Source organism: Pseudomyrmex gracilis, unplaced genomic scaffold, assembly GCF_002006095.1.
Source record: "Pseudomyrmex gracilis isolate BER0280 unplaced genomic scaffold, ASM200609v1 scaffold_1839, whole genome shotgun sequence".
Classification (NCBI taxonomy): domain Eukaryota; kingdom Metazoa; phylum Arthropoda; class Insecta; order Hymenoptera; family Formicidae; genus Pseudomyrmex; species Pseudomyrmex gracilis.
The window spans coordinates 5,551-21,873 of record NW_018022423.1 but is presented as its reverse complement, the minus strand read 5'-3'; the positions used below and the strand labels follow the sequence as shown (position 1 = coordinate 21,873).

General features: G+C 35.7%; 2 protein-coding genes across 2 annotated transcripts in view; one reads left to right on the top strand and one right to left on the bottom strand.

Annotated features, from left to right (window-relative positions):
• The first annotated feature begins 1,215 nt into the window (after nucleotides 1-1,215).
• LOC109862488 (thyroid receptor-interacting protein 6) lies at nucleotides 1,216-5,375 on the top strand. The gene is given in 7 exon segments (XM_020442559.1): nucleotides 1,216-1,370; nucleotides 1,902-2,040; nucleotides 2,220-2,727; nucleotides 2,856-3,199; nucleotides 3,324-3,739; nucleotides 3,815-4,023; nucleotides 4,026-5,375. Coding segments are annotated over 6 exon segments (1,656 nt in total). The 5' UTR covers nucleotides 1,216-1,370; nucleotides 1,902-1,905; the 3' UTR covers nucleotides 4,070-5,375.
• Nucleotides 5,376-12,315: 6,940 nt separating this feature from the next.
• Nucleotides 12,316-16,323, bottom strand: part of LOC109862487 (mucin-19-like) — an 8,259-nt gene continuing 4,251 nt past the window's right edge. Inside the window, exons 6-8 of the mRNA XM_020442558.1 lie at nucleotides 14,256-14,681; nucleotides 12,844-14,003; nucleotides 12,316-12,801 (exon numbers count right to left, since the gene is read on the bottom strand). Coding sequence (XP_020298147.1) covers nucleotides 12,501-12,801; nucleotides 12,844-14,003; nucleotides 14,256-14,681 — 1,887 coding nt within the window. The 3' untranslated portion in view covers nucleotides 12,316-12,500. The remainder of the gene's footprint in view (nucleotides 12,802-12,843; nucleotides 14,004-14,255; nucleotides 14,682-16,323) is intronic.

Here is a 16,323-nt window from a genome sequence, read left to right as displayed (position 1 = left end):
CACTTTTGTAATTTTCACTACTTCGCATAAATACACAATCGGTACCGAGATCTAAGATTTGAGAAACGACTATGAATTTGGACCTCAGCTACTCAGAGTAGAATTTTGGAATGCAGCCCATACGCAATTAGTTCAAGAATAGGGTCCCAGAGGCACGTGCGGTGTTCCTACCACGAAGTAAGAGTAAGGAGATCGAACTCCGTGATACAAAAGTGGTCCCGATTTTTACGGTTCATTGGGAGGGAATCCGCTCAAGAGAATAGATTTTTACGGTTGGACGCCATTTGCAAAACTGTGCATGTACACAACTAATACATGTACACGTTTAGTTATGTAACAAGATAGATTTATGCGTCGTCTACAATGAGAAGTTAAGCCGTAAGACTTAAGCTTTAAGAAGGTACAAGGCTCGTTTCCACTATCTACGATTAACTTACCGATCGATTGCGAGTCAATTGCGATTGGTCACTTTAGTCAATCGACCAATATGATTGGCGATTCCAACAAAATCATCGACCGATTAAGTTAATCGGAGATGGTGAAAACGGGTCTTATACCTTCTTAAAGCTTAAGTCTTACGGCTTAAATTCTCATTGTAGACGACGCATTACACACACTAAACGTGTACATGTGTTAGCTGTGTACATGCACAGTTTTGCAAATAGCGTCCAACCGTAAAAATCTATTCTCTTGAGCGGATTCCCTCCCAATGAACCGTAAAAATCGGGACTACTTTTGTATCACGGAGTTCGATCTCCTTAGACCTGGTTTATGCGGGCCTAAGATTTTAATATTTCTGTTTATTAACAGAAGCATTGAAATCCTATAGTCGAACTGTACCAATTCCGGCATAAATTAACAGTTATTACCCGCATAAACAAGGCCAAAACAAGGCCTTATTTGCCCGCATAAACCAGGTCTTACTCTTACTTTGTAGTTCCTACGCTTTCGAGAATGGGTGCGTTCAGACAACTCAACAGTTGCACAACGGTTGAGAGATAATCACTTCTGATTGGATCATACTTTTGGAACCAAATCAGATTTTGAAGAATAGTCCTATCATAAGTGATGATCTCTCAACCGTTGAGTTGTCTGAACGCACCCAATATTCGCAAAGATTTCCAATGAACGAGTCGGTGTGAATGGCACATTACCCGGCTTATCAGTATCACATTTACACTTACGAGTTTTCGGACAGGACAGGTTAATGTAAGTGAGTCACAAGAACTGCAGATACAGGCGCGCTCTCGTTTCTCGTCTCACGTAGAGATACGAGTGTTTTGTGAGGACGTGCCTCGAACAAACTTAAAAGCTAAGGAAAAAAGTGTTGCTTTATTTATCGAATATTGTAATCATTTTATACAAATCGAGTACGTATTTTTTCTTGCCATTGCGTTTTATTGTCATAAATGTGTATATTATTCCACAAAAGAACGGGCGTAGTTTATACTAAAGTTGAAATGATAACAATATTTCTTAATGACTTGTGTCTTCTTAACGATCGGTGTGAGTCACTGATCGGTCACGTCCACGTATCTCGGTTGCATCGCTGTACTTATCTCGCGCTCTATATATCTTTTTTGAAATCTTTCTTTAAAATTCTGAAAATTCTTCATTTTGTCAAGTGAGTAAAAAGTATTGTGAGAGTAAGTGAAAGCATATTCGAGCGCATATGCAAGATTGTTGCCATCTACATAAGATTGTGCTATTTGGAACTGTAATCAGAGCTTCTTGATTAATAGCGAATTGTTCTGTTTTAGTAAACTATATTACATGTGTACATACATATTAAAAATGCGTCAAATGCACAGTGCAAAAAAATAACGCTTTTAAATATAATTATTGCGTGACACTAACAGAAAGTGCATGACCATGTACATACATAACCTATCGTGTTGTAGCAAAATGTCAAACACGGGTAATCTGGAGCAGCAGATAGCAAACCTGCAGATCGGCCACGGCAACGAGATCAACACTGTCAAGCCAGTTAAGAAGATTGGGCCTGCAGTGCCACCGAAACCGAAAAAGTCACAACCTCAGGTGATTTTTAAATTTCTTGTTTATGTTACCATAGTATTATTTGCTGATATTGTATTAATGCTATATTTTCCTTACATTCTTGCACATGGATGCAAAAATGGTAATTAAGTATGTGCACATTGCATAGTTGAATATTGAAAATGTTTAATTAGAAATAAAACAAGAGAAAAATGTTTCAGATACCATTAAGTTATACCTTAAAGGTCTCTCCTATGCCATCATATAGTACAGTTCTCAATAACACTACAAACACATCAAACGAGAAGACTTCATTATACATGAATACTCCTCCGTATATTCCATTGGACATGAAGAAAGACTATTCTCAAGGTACATCTGCAAATAGCAAGAATGCATCACAGATTTATCATGATGACACTTTGTGCCAGCGTCAACTGGAAGAAAAGTTCGAGACAAAGTATAGATATGATGAGAAGAGCTATTATTCAAACATCGGGAGCTTACCAGCACCTCAAATGCCCCCACCAGATAATTCTGCAAATCGGGCATGTAGAAACGCAGTATATAGCAATATAAACCCAGTATTGGCACCTGTGGTATCTCTACCATCAGTCCCTTATAAGAATTTTCCAAAAGAAACTGAGAAAGACATTATATATAGCAACATTCAGTGGAATCCTAAAACAGAGAATACTTATTGTAATGTTCCTGCGCAACACAGCATTGGTAAGAAATATTTTTAAATGCTTAAATTATAATCTAAACTAGCTTCTACATGAAGAGCTTATTTTAATTAACGTAATTTCTGAGAACGTTGTCTTGCAATAGACATTTACTAGGCTTTTTGTCTTCAGACGATCTACCACCACCACCGGAACCATCGGAACCATCAGATTATCTTTCCTGCATGTCCGGCTCATCGTTGCCGCCACCACCGGATGAACTGCCTCCACCGCCGAGTCCAGTTTCATCTAGTTATAGCGAACTGAGACGTGCCACTTACCAGACCGATTATCCTGTGAATAATTATCCTGATATTTATGGACCGAGTTCGCAGTCAAGCTCGACGTACGAATCCATATATGAGCCGATTAATCCCCGACCTCCGTCGCAATTATCATGCAACTACTCGATGTACTCTGGTTACGACTCGGCCACATCTACTCAGCCGCAAGGCAAAGTATCTCCCGTTAAAGAGGTAAGATATGAATTAGTATTTTGTTAATATTTTATTAGATTTTATTTTTTCGCCAATTTAATAATCGAATAAAAAGATTATACAACCGAATATCAAAACTGAGCTAATTATAAAATAATTTCAGGTCGATGTTCTCACGGATCTTTTGGTTCAAGGAATGGAAGACAACAGCGAGGATAGCGACATATACGGAATTTGCGCGCAATGTGGACGTAAGGTTGAGGGTGAGGGCACCGGATGTTCGGCTATGGATAAGGTCTTTCATATAAGTTGTTTCTGTTGCTTTGTGTGCAAAGTCAATCTGCAGGGCAAACCTTTTTATTCGTTGGAAGGCAAGCCTTACTGCGAAGAAGATTATCTCAACACGCTAGAGAAGTGTTGCGTTTGCACGCGTCCGATTCTTGACAGAATATTGAGAGCCACCGGCAAACCGTATCATCCTTTGTGTTTCACTTGTGTCGTATGCGGACAGAGCCTGGATGGTATACCGTTTACTGTAGACGCCACGAATCAGATACACTGCATCCAATGCTTTCACAAGTAAGTTTTTTTCTACTCATTTCTAAAATAAATTTATTCGACTCTCTGATTCTTTGTTAATTCGAATTCTCGTAGAAAATTTGCTCCGCGTTGCTGCGTCTGCAAATTGCCGATAATGCCCGAGCCTGGTCAAGACGAAACCGTGCGAGTAGTGGCGCTAGATCGCAGCTTTCACATTCAGTGCTATAAATGCGAAGATTGCGGATTGGTACTGTCTTCCGATTCGGAGGGTGGCTGTTATCCTCTGGACGACCATGTTCTATGCAAAAGTTGTAACGCTACTCGCGTTCAAGCTTTAACGTCTCACATGACAACCGAATTGTGAATTAATCGCGCAGATGATTACGCACCAACTTTTAACACTAAAAAGAGAAATCAAGTGTGATCGTTCTACGATGAATAATTTGATATATTATATCTTTTTATAGGTTTTTTTATGCATTTTCAGATTGTTATTTGCAGTATTTTATACATTCAAATCGATATTTACTATCTATTATGTTAAAACATTTATCTCTTACGATATAATAATTGATATGCAATATTAATGAGAATTGTACTCTGGAGTGTTTATAATTTGATACAAGAGAAAATATTGTTAGTCTTTGTATTTGATCTAACAATTATTAATAGAAGTGTAATAGAGATTTTGTTATATATTGCCGTAAATATTGATGCGCTGAAATGTCACAATATATAGACTGCCTAATATTGAAGCTCTGAAGTTCCAATCATACTGCCATAATCGAAGCATTTCCAACAAGACATAAATTGAAGGTAATGTAGATTAATGATATTATTTTTCAAAGTACTTTTTTCAGCAAATGTGATTATTATTGTGATTCTAGTAAAGCATTTGATCGTCAAGTGTTTAACGTTGTAGTCTCTGTTAACAATAATACCGCTTCGCTATTTACATATGTAGACATAGATTGCAGATTCAGGAAGTAGTATTATTATTGATAATATTAATATAATGGTAGCACGCTATATTCTTCTTAAAGTAACTGTTAAGTTTGACATTAGACTATCTATCTATGTGTGTGTGTGTGTGTACACACACACACACACATATAGGGAGTAACTGCAACTATCGTATTTTTTTTTAACAACAGATTTCCAAAGTCATTTTAAGACAAAAATCTTGATACCAAAATAACGAGGCTAAAGCTGCGTTTTGATAATCACTGCCACTGAAAATGTTTAGCACATGTAACTTGAAATATAGTTTTAATACTGACAGTAAATATCGGAACGCAATCTATAAAATATATAAAATATTTCTTGAGTTATGAGCATTTAAAGTTAACAAATTAGATCGTTTGAAATTCGCGCGTTCAGATGCGGTACAATAAGTTTGTTTTATTTCCTTGCACTGGCTGCATTAGTTCACAGTTTATCTTTTTGTATCTATATTAGAAGGAAACATATAAATGCCTCGGTGGCCTAACAGGGAAGGCGACGGCCCGGAAAGCCGGAGATTCCAGGTTCGACTACTGGCTGAGGGGTTTTTATCGCAATATTTTAAAATTAGTTAGAAGGGTATACGGGATCCTTCGTATATACGTGATGCAAATCCAGCACCCTATATGGAGGAAAAAAATTATTTCGACGTATATATGTGTATACATATATATATATTTAAGCACATTCTCTGCATAACATCCTGCAAAACGGCTCTTATAACCCAATTTATTTCATTCAATGGTTTAAGAATACAGAGCCTGAAGAATCTTCTTGTTTATTATTAATAAAAAATATAAACTCTGAACTAGTGCAGTCAGTTCAGGGAAATAAAACAAACCTAATGCTAAAAACGCAGTGTTAAAAAAAATGCTCTTCTTGTCAATAAAGATTACGTGTGATAAAATAATGAGATCAGATTTTGCCTAAAATTTACGTATGCGAATAGTAACTTGATAAAAATATTAAAGGAAAAATATTACGTGTGTGTAAAATACGAGCTGTTAGATGACATTACTCTGAAAGAAAGCTGCTGCTAGTTTCAATTCTTACAATTATTTGTTACAGAGGAATGCTATATTAAATCATTTTATTAAAAATCACAATACTCTTATTATATAAATGAATGATAAACATTTTGAACAGTTATTAATACATGAAAATTGTTACTAATTAAAAAATTAATTAAAACTTGTTGATAATTAATTTACTTTGTATCAATTTATTGATTTGTATATGTAAAACTTTAATAGTGCTTATCTATTATAATATTAGTAATTTGATTTGATAATATAGATTGTAAAAAAGATTTTAAAATAATTTTTCTTTTTAATATTTATGATTTTCGATTACTGTAACACTGTACTGTAACAAGATATTGTCATAAGATTTGATATTAGCAATAGCTTCAGAGAAATATCTAACAGCTCATGTATATATTTAACATAATAATTAACAAATATCACGTAATTGTTTTTATTTTACTATTTTCAAGTTAAACGCGCAAATTTGAGAAAAAAATCATTTCATTATTATAGCACAATCTTTATTGATAAGAAGACTTTATTGACATTGTTTGCGCCTTTAACATTGTACCGCATGTAAGCGCGAATTTCAGGCAATCTGATTTGCTAACTTTAAATACTTATAGTATTTTAGCCTCGACATTTTGGTATTAGGACTTCGTATCAGAATGACTTTGGAAATTTGCTGATAAAAAAACATTTGTGTGTACACACATATTATAATTTCTTTTTCGGTTTGTGTGTGTATATACATAAAAACCGAAAAAGAAAAAAAAGCAACCATTTGTATCGTAAATATTTTACGATGTAATCGGTTCCCAAACTTTGCGTACAGATAAGATTGTACATTGAAAGAGATCTCTGTAGTATGTATATCAATAAAAATACAGTTTATGTAATTGTGGTAATGTTTATGGTAATTGAAGAATAAATTTTCCGTTGTTCTTGTTCGTCGCTTGAAATTTTTTCCTTTACGTATGTGCAGACGTATAGACTACAATTTTCACTCGCATTTATGAACTCAATCAATCTTTGTACGTTTTTCATTATTTCAATAAAACTTATAATGCAATCGTTCACTATAATAATAGTATTTTATTATGATTTTTTGATTACACGATAGTTCAAACTACTGTACTGTTCAGTTACGAATGTCCGGAGAAAATTTCTTACAGTAAAAAGATCTAAGATTTAGCATATTATATTTTATATCTTGTGTGTAACAGCGAGAATTACTTAAGCTTACTTCCGAGAAACTTGATACATCTCTCACTGGAATTATGTTATTAAACGTGAGAAATCATATGAATTTGTCATGCGCAAATTAAAACATTAAAATAAATCTGTTAATTTGGATGCCAATCACTGATATATTTTATAGATTAATAAAAAATATACTTAATCCATAGTAGCATGCAATAACGCTATCATGACTCAAAATGGCAACAGTGAAAAAGTATATAGTTTTAAGTAAGTTTCTTCTAAAATTATCATATGTTCTGGATACGTTTTTACTACGGAGATCAATTTTGAATTTATCAAAAAAATTGTAACTGAAACAAAGTCCATGATTATATGATTTGTATACACAATGTTTTGTGTGTGTGTGTGTGTGTGTGTAAAGTATGTGTTTTATGTGTGCGCACACACATAACACATCAATATACACATATTATTAAGTTGTTATTGTTGACATTATTACGTAATTGCAGAAGAAATTTATAGCACTTTTGTTTCTATATCATCCCTAATTTTTCTCTAGCTATATGATTTTTCATGCACAGATGTTTATCTATTATTATTTTATTACTATATCATTATTAACATCTCTCTCGTTTTTTAGATATTTGCATCTGTTTTTTTATGCATATAGTTTTTTTATTATCATAGAATACTTAAATCTTATATAACTTTCGTGATATATAATTTGTATATGCTTTTTTAATGTATGTTTATACGTTTATTAATACATAAAAGGTTTTTGTCTCACACTTGCACGTTTTATGGATCGTGGAATGTTTTCTTATATTTCTTTTTTAAGCGATAAAGAAAAAAGTGATTTGATTTACATCATTACCAGTGTATACATTGGACGACAGAGTAATATAGAAAATAATTATATATATTTTTTTTAGATCAAATAAATCATAAAGGCACTTGCACTTTGAAATTCTTATGTACAACAACAAACGAATTTTTGTTACGTTTCGTGCTAAGTAATATATATATATGTATATAAAAGTTCAATAAACACTTACCAAGCAACGCTTATATTGCAGCGAGTTCCTTTAAGTATAAAGAGATACCTCTGCTTCTGATGTCACATTGCAATAGTCCGTCTTCCGCGTAGCTGAAGATCTTATCTACCAGAGAAACAAGTTCACCCAATACTTACATCGGAATAAATTTTTTGAATTAATCACGATATGAGCGTCGCTTACTATATGATGTATCTGCACTGAAAATGTAAGTGCACTAAAGATTCTGCAAAGCCATAATTACATTTCTGAGAAAGAATAACAAATACAGAATAACATATATAGATACCAAAGAAGAATACTCCAAAAAGCGAAGGATTTATAATCTTGCAATCTTACTAAGATTTTAGAACGTTCCACGATCCAACATGCATACTTGTTTCTTTTTTTTGCTGCGTATTTTGTAAATTCTATTCTTTTTTTAAATTAAACCTATACTTACTATGTGTAACATATATGTATACATATAAGTTATACATATACATGTATACATATACATTATCTTTTATATTTCTTTTATATTTGACCAAATCTCTTAGCACCATTCTACGTTAAATTTAGTACATGTTTGTTTCTAAATACTTGTATTTAATCTAACAAATACTTGTCCAGTTTGTTAGCTCCGTAGTACCAAAGTCAACATAGAATTGCACTTTTTCTGTCTTTAACAATCTATCAATTGCGTTTTTTCATATAGATACACATATTTCATATATGTGTATACATATATGTGCGTTTTGTGTATACATACATATAAATGCGATATATGAAATATACATATCTATCTGAGAGCAGATACACAAGTTACATGTTGGCTTACACATGTAAATCTGTACTTGCACGCAATAAATCACAGCCATCTATCCGGATTCGCGCGCGAGCACAAGTACACACAACTAAGTACTGTGTATCTTTTTTGCATTTACATCCTAGATAATATATATCTTCGGTATATCAGTTGTACTCCGCTCTCTCTCTCTCTCTCTCTCTCTCTCTCTCCCCCCCCTCCCCACGCACGCGAGCACACACACGCACATACGTCCATATCGATATATTGCGTACATGCGTTTACATAAATTTATATACGCATTTGCACATATTTTTTCAAACATATGTTGTTTATATACGCATATATTTGTGCACATATGCGAAGATATATTTTTTCTGCCTAAACACGGTACCGAAAATGAGCTACACATACACACACTCTTTTTCTGTTTCCTATATACATGATGTCTGAAAAATCTTAACAGCCGAGTGTGAAAATAGATTAGGTTAATTTAAACAAAAAAGTCACGTATCATTTTGCAAAATTCACAGTAGTTATTGAGTGATGATTAATTAATATATGTAGCCCAATAAGCGCGTGGGAAACGATGATCTGGACTGTAGACATGTACGATTTTCACTTGTGGAAATTTGATCGCAAGAAGCTGAATCACTCGCTTGTTTGTTCTGCCTCTTGCTGTTAGAATATTGCATGAAGTAAGCAATTTTTCTTTACAACTGTCGTGTATGAAAATCACACGACTACAGAGTCCGAACTATGGCTTTTCACGCATTCATTGAGTGAATTACGTGAATTAAATAATTAGCACTTTTGCAAAATGATACATGACTTTTCTGTTCAGATTGACCCAATCTATTTTTACACTTCAACTGTGTAAAATTTTTTCGAACATTCTGTGTATATATATATATACAGGGTGTCCCAGAATTGGTGTGACATCTCTCGTAGGCAGGTAGGAGTAAAACTGAGTCGAAAAGTCCTGAACCAATTTTTTTCTATTATTTATAATAAAGGAGTAATTGTTGAGTAAATCAGACCAATCAGCGCCAATCTTTAGCCAGGCGCACGTCAGCGAACCGCGCGGAGCGCTCACACACACCAGGCGCGTGGCTAAAGATCGGTGCTGATTGGCCTGATTTACTCAACAATTACTCCTTTATTATAATAGAAAAAAATGGTTCAGGACTTTTCGACTCAGTTTTACTCCTTCTATCTACTTACGAGAGATGTCACACCAATTCTGGGACACTCTGTATATATATATATATATATAGTCAACCTTCGATAAAAAAAAAAAAGAAAAAAAAACTATAACTCGGAACTTTATAAGACAAAAATTTTGTTCATTCCCTTCCGCTCCGCGGAAAAGAAAAGAACTTCGATAAGTCGAAACCTCTACAACTTGAAGAATTTAGCTTTTCCTTTGAGATTCGAGTTATCGAAGTTTGACCGTATATATATCTTCTCTCTACTTATGATATTCATTCATTCAATTCGCACTCATACAATCTCAACGTCTTTTACTCATTCCTTTTTTTCTCCGTGAAATTTCTTTCTCATCGCAATGACCGTATCACCAACACTTCGATAATCACTACGACTCTGCGTTGCTTGGTATTTTACGATTTTATTCTCTCATTACAATTTGCCGAGGGGAGATGGAGGAAAGTCTCTTTATTATAGTAGCATCACTCTCACACTTCCGAATTCGCTGGGAGTAGTTGGGCGTAAGTAGCATCACGTATGCCCGTAAATCAATAAATAAATATAGAGGAACAACATTCTTCAAATCTATTTTTTTCTCATATAACAACATTAGAGGCTCTCGGAACGTAACGCAACAAATGTGTTCAACAATATAACCACGAAAACAAATAGAAGGCACTCTTGCGTTTTTTGTTAATAAATTAATTTTCTTCTGTGTTATAACAATTCACTCTTCAATATTTTTTCCTACGTTTTCTCCTCTAGGCCTTGTCTCTGTCACGTTCGTATATCTGTTACCTATATATCAATTAATAACATTCGGTTAATAACATTCATTGTTGCCAAAATCTCTTGGACAATACGCGCTGGCGTCATTTTACAGCGTCACAAGTCTTATTCGTCTCTTTCTTTTCACCCGTCTTTTTCTGTCTTGTTTTTAAATAGACAATAATAGCTACAGTATGTGAGATACGAGATAACAAATTTATTTCACATTTATAGGTAAAAGAAATCTACCTTCACAATATCAGGTAGAGAATATTTATATTTAATCTTTAATATTATAATAATTTAATTATTGTTATTTGCCCGGAAGCTCACAGCCGACACATTTATAATTCATTATTTTATTTTATTTTTTTCTCTTCTGTTAATCTTACCTTATTTTCACCTGGGTACGGGGCGTCTCATCTTTGCTATCTCACGGTTCTTAGTGTTTTGTTTTGCTTTTGTATTTAACAGCTACAATATGTATAACGTTTATAGCGCAGAGAATTTTTCAACAAAAAAAAAGAAAAAAGAAATTCAGTTAGGTAATTTATACACATTCGAAATGCGCATTGATGAAATATATGTGTAATTACGGTTACTCTAACGAGAGAGAGACAAACTATATAAGTACCAAACATATCTCCGCATTAGAGATAGAAAGGAAAATTATAGAAATGTGGCAGTGCCTTGAGCAACCGTTTGTGAAATCAACGCCTATCTCCCTGTTACCCTTTCGCTTTGTTCTTCAACTTGTTTTTTTTTTTTTGTTTTTCTTTTGAACACATGACAAATCGCTCGTCTTTGTACAATAACAACGTTATTTTCTTCTTTTTTTTCGTCTAATCATTTGCTAACTATGCTAATCTAGCTTTGCTCGCGAGATTCATAGTTTGTCGAGCCTATCACGCAATATAACATCGGATATTGTATAATAAGTAGTTGTGTATATGTGTGTGTGTGTATATGTATATATATGCACACATACATATACACGCGCGCGTACACACACACACACATATTTTATATATATCATATAACATAGATCATAAATGATGTATCGTATCTATGTGTGTAAATATATGTATATGTTAACATAGAAGTTTTACCTTCCTATTAATTCTTGGCTACACATTGTTTTTTCTTTCTTTCTTTCTCTCTCTTTCTCATATCGAATATTATTTAAATTAATTTATTCTTACCTAAAGTATATTTTACTTTTTTTTTCCTTTCTTTCCTTCTAACAAATAACAAATAACAATATCGCAACTTGTTCTCTATTTCTGCACAGATCACATTCCCACTTGTGTGCACACACAACTTCATCATAATCGAACGATTGCCGAGCCTTTACAATCGACTTTGAGAAATGTTGGTTTTACAGAGAATGTCAGATTATCTTTAACGTGTCGAGAATCTGAGATCACCAAGAAAACTTATATGTAATATGTGTGTGTCCTGAGTCCGAACTATTTCAACAGTTTTGTAGCCGTCGTCTTAGGTCGTGCGTGGTTTCTTTTCTCTCTCCTTTTCTCTTCCTCCCTCCCTCCCTCCCTTTCTCTCTCTCTCTCTCAATCACACATGCATATATATGTATGTATGCATGTACGTATATATGTATGCGGGAGTATGCATGAGTATACATTACGTGTGCGCTAGAGCGCGCGACACACGCATAGGCAAGAAGAGACACAAAGACAAAAAGAAAAACCAGAAAAAAATGGTTCGGAAGTTTGATAAGCGGGAAACATCTACAAAGCCAGTGCCTGCATCTGATGGCACGTGTCGCTTAATTGATCGCCCGCCGCTGGATGACTGGACACTCGTGGTGTGCCGGGTGGCGTTATCGACAACTTGCCGGGACCGTCGCCAGCACCTCCTAGAGTATCCTCCGCTAATTTGCTCACCGTTGTAGCCACAGTTATACTATTCATTTGTTTGTACTTGGACTGCCGTAGCATCGTCGTCTGCGAACCGGTGTTTGAGTACTTGTCAGAAGGCTTCCGTGCCGCGGACGACAATGACTGGCCGACGGAGTACCGACCGCGTTGACTAGGCGGCGGCGGCGGCGGCGGCGGCGGCGGCGGCGGCGGCGGCGGCTGATGCTGCTGCTGCTGCGATTGAGACGGGGCCATGGAGGAAGGCGGCTGATACCGATTTTGAGCCGGAGTGTAGAATTGGACCTGAGGGGTGGGTGGGGAAAGATTTGGAAGAGGTCGTGTCATGGGTGAATAAGGAGCTGGTGGTGGGCTCGTCGGCTTTTCCTGGGTCACGTTCGTCCGCTCGGTCGAGGACAAGTGAGATGATAATGTTGTCATCGTCGTCGTTGTCGTCGTCGTTGTTGTCGTTGTCGTTGTCGTGGCAATGATGACGACGCTGTCAGTCTGAGAAGTGTCAGTATTCAATCGACTATTGTTGTTGTCACTCTCAAGCACGTCCAAGCAAGCGATACCTCCCCTACAGTTGTTATTATTTGACGAGCAATTCTTACGACCTGAACCATACTTATTGTTATTCGCGCCGACCTCGTAATAATGATCATTGTTGTTCTTCACGCGTCCATTTGTCGCATGTTCATAACCGTGAGTATTCACGTTGCCCGATTGCTGCGAGCTGCAGTAGTTGGGCGACGAGGTATGAGTCACTTTGTGACTACCACCGGATTTAAGAAGCGTCGACGAGCCCACGTTTGATCCAGCCGATCTTCTGTTGTACTGCACTGGCAGTCGTGACGATATCGGTAACATCGGATATTTGTGCAACCCGTCCGCCACGTTTCCGCCGCACTTGTGCATCTGCGCACTGGTGTGTGTATTCTTTGCATGCGTGTTCTGGTGTGTCAACTGATAGCCGTGATTCTGAGCGCGCGACGTATTATTGCCTGTGTACTTGTTACCGCAATCTCGATTATTGTAACCATGCGTCTTTACCATACTGGTGTCATAAGCACCAGGCGATGGCGTCGGCAGCAGACTAGACGTACCGGACGCATTATGATGCGTAACGTAAGGCGGCGGTGCGTGAGCGTGCGGAATGTACAAAGGATAGAAAACTCGACAATTCATAGAACGACCGACAGCGCAGTCCTCGCTGTCGTTCTGCGGCGTGTGTGTTATCGCGATTTGATAATTAGCGTAGCGACCAGGGAATTTCACGGGCATTAGGGGCACCAGAGATGTTGCCGGTGAGCCTGTAGCGGTCTGTTGCGCGTCACCGTGTGGTTGCTCCGAGTGGTTTGCCGTCGAACGTAAATCCTACGATTTTATTTCACAGAATAATACCTTGTTTGTTTAGTATGTCGGATTTAAACATTTTAGCAACAAAATGTTTTGTATATGATCTATCATCGCGATAAAAATTCTCGACTTCGATTTATTTCACGTTTGTCTGTATTGTGCGTGATTTTTCATCTATTCATCATTTTTTGAATCTATTCGATATCGCTAAACGTCGACGGCAAGTAGAGGATCTTAAAAATGGCACCAAAAAATGAAAAATTAGCTTACCTCCTGCGGGACAGTTTGACTGTCAGACGTGGAGGTTTGACATGACGTGACATCAGGAGTGTACAACAGAAGTTGCTGTTCAGTCAGTCCTATAGGCGCGTGCGGCGGCGGCGCGGGATGTGGACTGGTTGCGAAAGAATAGTACATATGATCTACTTGTGCAGAGGGCGGTGGCAAACCCGCTGGTACCGGCGGATGATGAGGGGGTGGCGGTGCAGCGGGAGCGTAATAATGCGGCGGATGTGAAAGAGGAAGAGGTGGTGGGCATGTCGGAGGGCTCGTAGTTCCTGTACCATTCGTGCCGCCGCTGCTGGAATTATTGCTGCCGTTACCAGTGCTGTTTGAGTTATTCGGCGAACTGCCAGTAGTCGCATATAAATACTGAGGCGCTCCGGCGGCAGCCGTTCCTACGTAGTACGGCTCGTACTGTAAGCAAATCACGAATAACACTTAATTATCATTTATTTTATTCCCCGACTTGAGAGTGTTTCGTATAAATACTTTCATGTTTACGAGCCGTTTTTATAAGCATAAGTTAATCCTTCGTTCTCCATGCAAAAAGTTTCTTTTTGAATGGTGAATCACACATTGTTCTAAGCTTTAAATGTGTTAAAATATTAACGTTAGGTTAGATATTGACGTTATCCATAACGTTACGGATAACGTCAATACCTAATTAATATAACGTTAATATAACGTTACGGATTGACAACAAAAAATCTAATATTCAATTCAGATACAAATGTATTAATTTAATTTAATTTAATTTTTTCCTGTAAATATCATAAAAAAAGAAAATATTCAGGAAATAATATAAATCAAGGAAATGATATAAATCGGTTATACTTTAGTTTACGAGAACAGTCTATTTTAATGAAAATGACGGATTTATAAAATTAACTATTTAAGAAGCAAGCGATTACTTCGATTAGTGTATATTGCGACTGTACTGAATATCTAATATGTCACTTCCTTTGTTACAAAGTAGAAAAGAATTCACAATCGGAGATTATACACTGTGGTGAAGAAAACGTCGATCACTAATTTGGCGTAACTATTGATGATATTTGTGCGATTCGCGCAAAATAAATTATATTATCATTTTCTACTTGTATTTCATGTACAAAAAATGAGAACATCAGATCACAAAACTATTCTAAATCCACATTGTATGCACAGGCTTACGTACGTTTTTGTTTTTATTGTTATATTGATAAGTATTCATTTCCGAAAAAATGTCTAATTATAAAAGAAAGATATTACATAGTATTATTTTAGTAGTGCAAGTGCGAGAATATCATGTGCTCGATACTGTAGCTGAGATAAATGTGACTAGTATCATCAAACAAACTACTATTAGAAGTAAACATGCTAACCAAGTGCAAAATCGATAAACATTTTAATTTTTGCCACAATATAAAAATTCCATTAGCACTTATGCCTTAAGTAGAAATTAAAATAAATGAGAAGAAAGATATAGCAGAGACAACAAAAGACAAGGAAAAAAAAGAAAAAACAAATATCCAAAGAAAACAAATATTGTTCTAGCAGATGCAGAATATAAATGTGTAACCATCGTTAAATTTATTAATAGTTTGGCTCGATTTCTCTCATCTTTATTGCCATTGTACTATAAATTTTGTCATATAAGCAAATGTATAACTTAGTTTTAGTTGATTGATTATCACATATCATTTACTAATTTTTCATTCTGTAAAAATCATTACACTGGTATTAGTATTATTATAATCATTAAAATTATATTACATATTCACTGTCATCACTGGTATTATGTTGCGCTGATTAATGTATCTCCTGTTTATACTATAAATCATCAATCCGTCTATATTTAAAGATTTTTCTTAGATTCATATTATTTCATAAATTACGTGATTTATTGCACTACATAAAATTGCAATAACAATAAATGACAAAATGTAAACAATTGATGTAAGACATCGGTGAATACAACTCACAAGTCGTGCGACAAAACAAGGTAATGAGAACGAACATGCATTGACAGGCCGTGCATCGAGAGGCTGACAAAAGAAAGGTGTTAAAAAAAAAA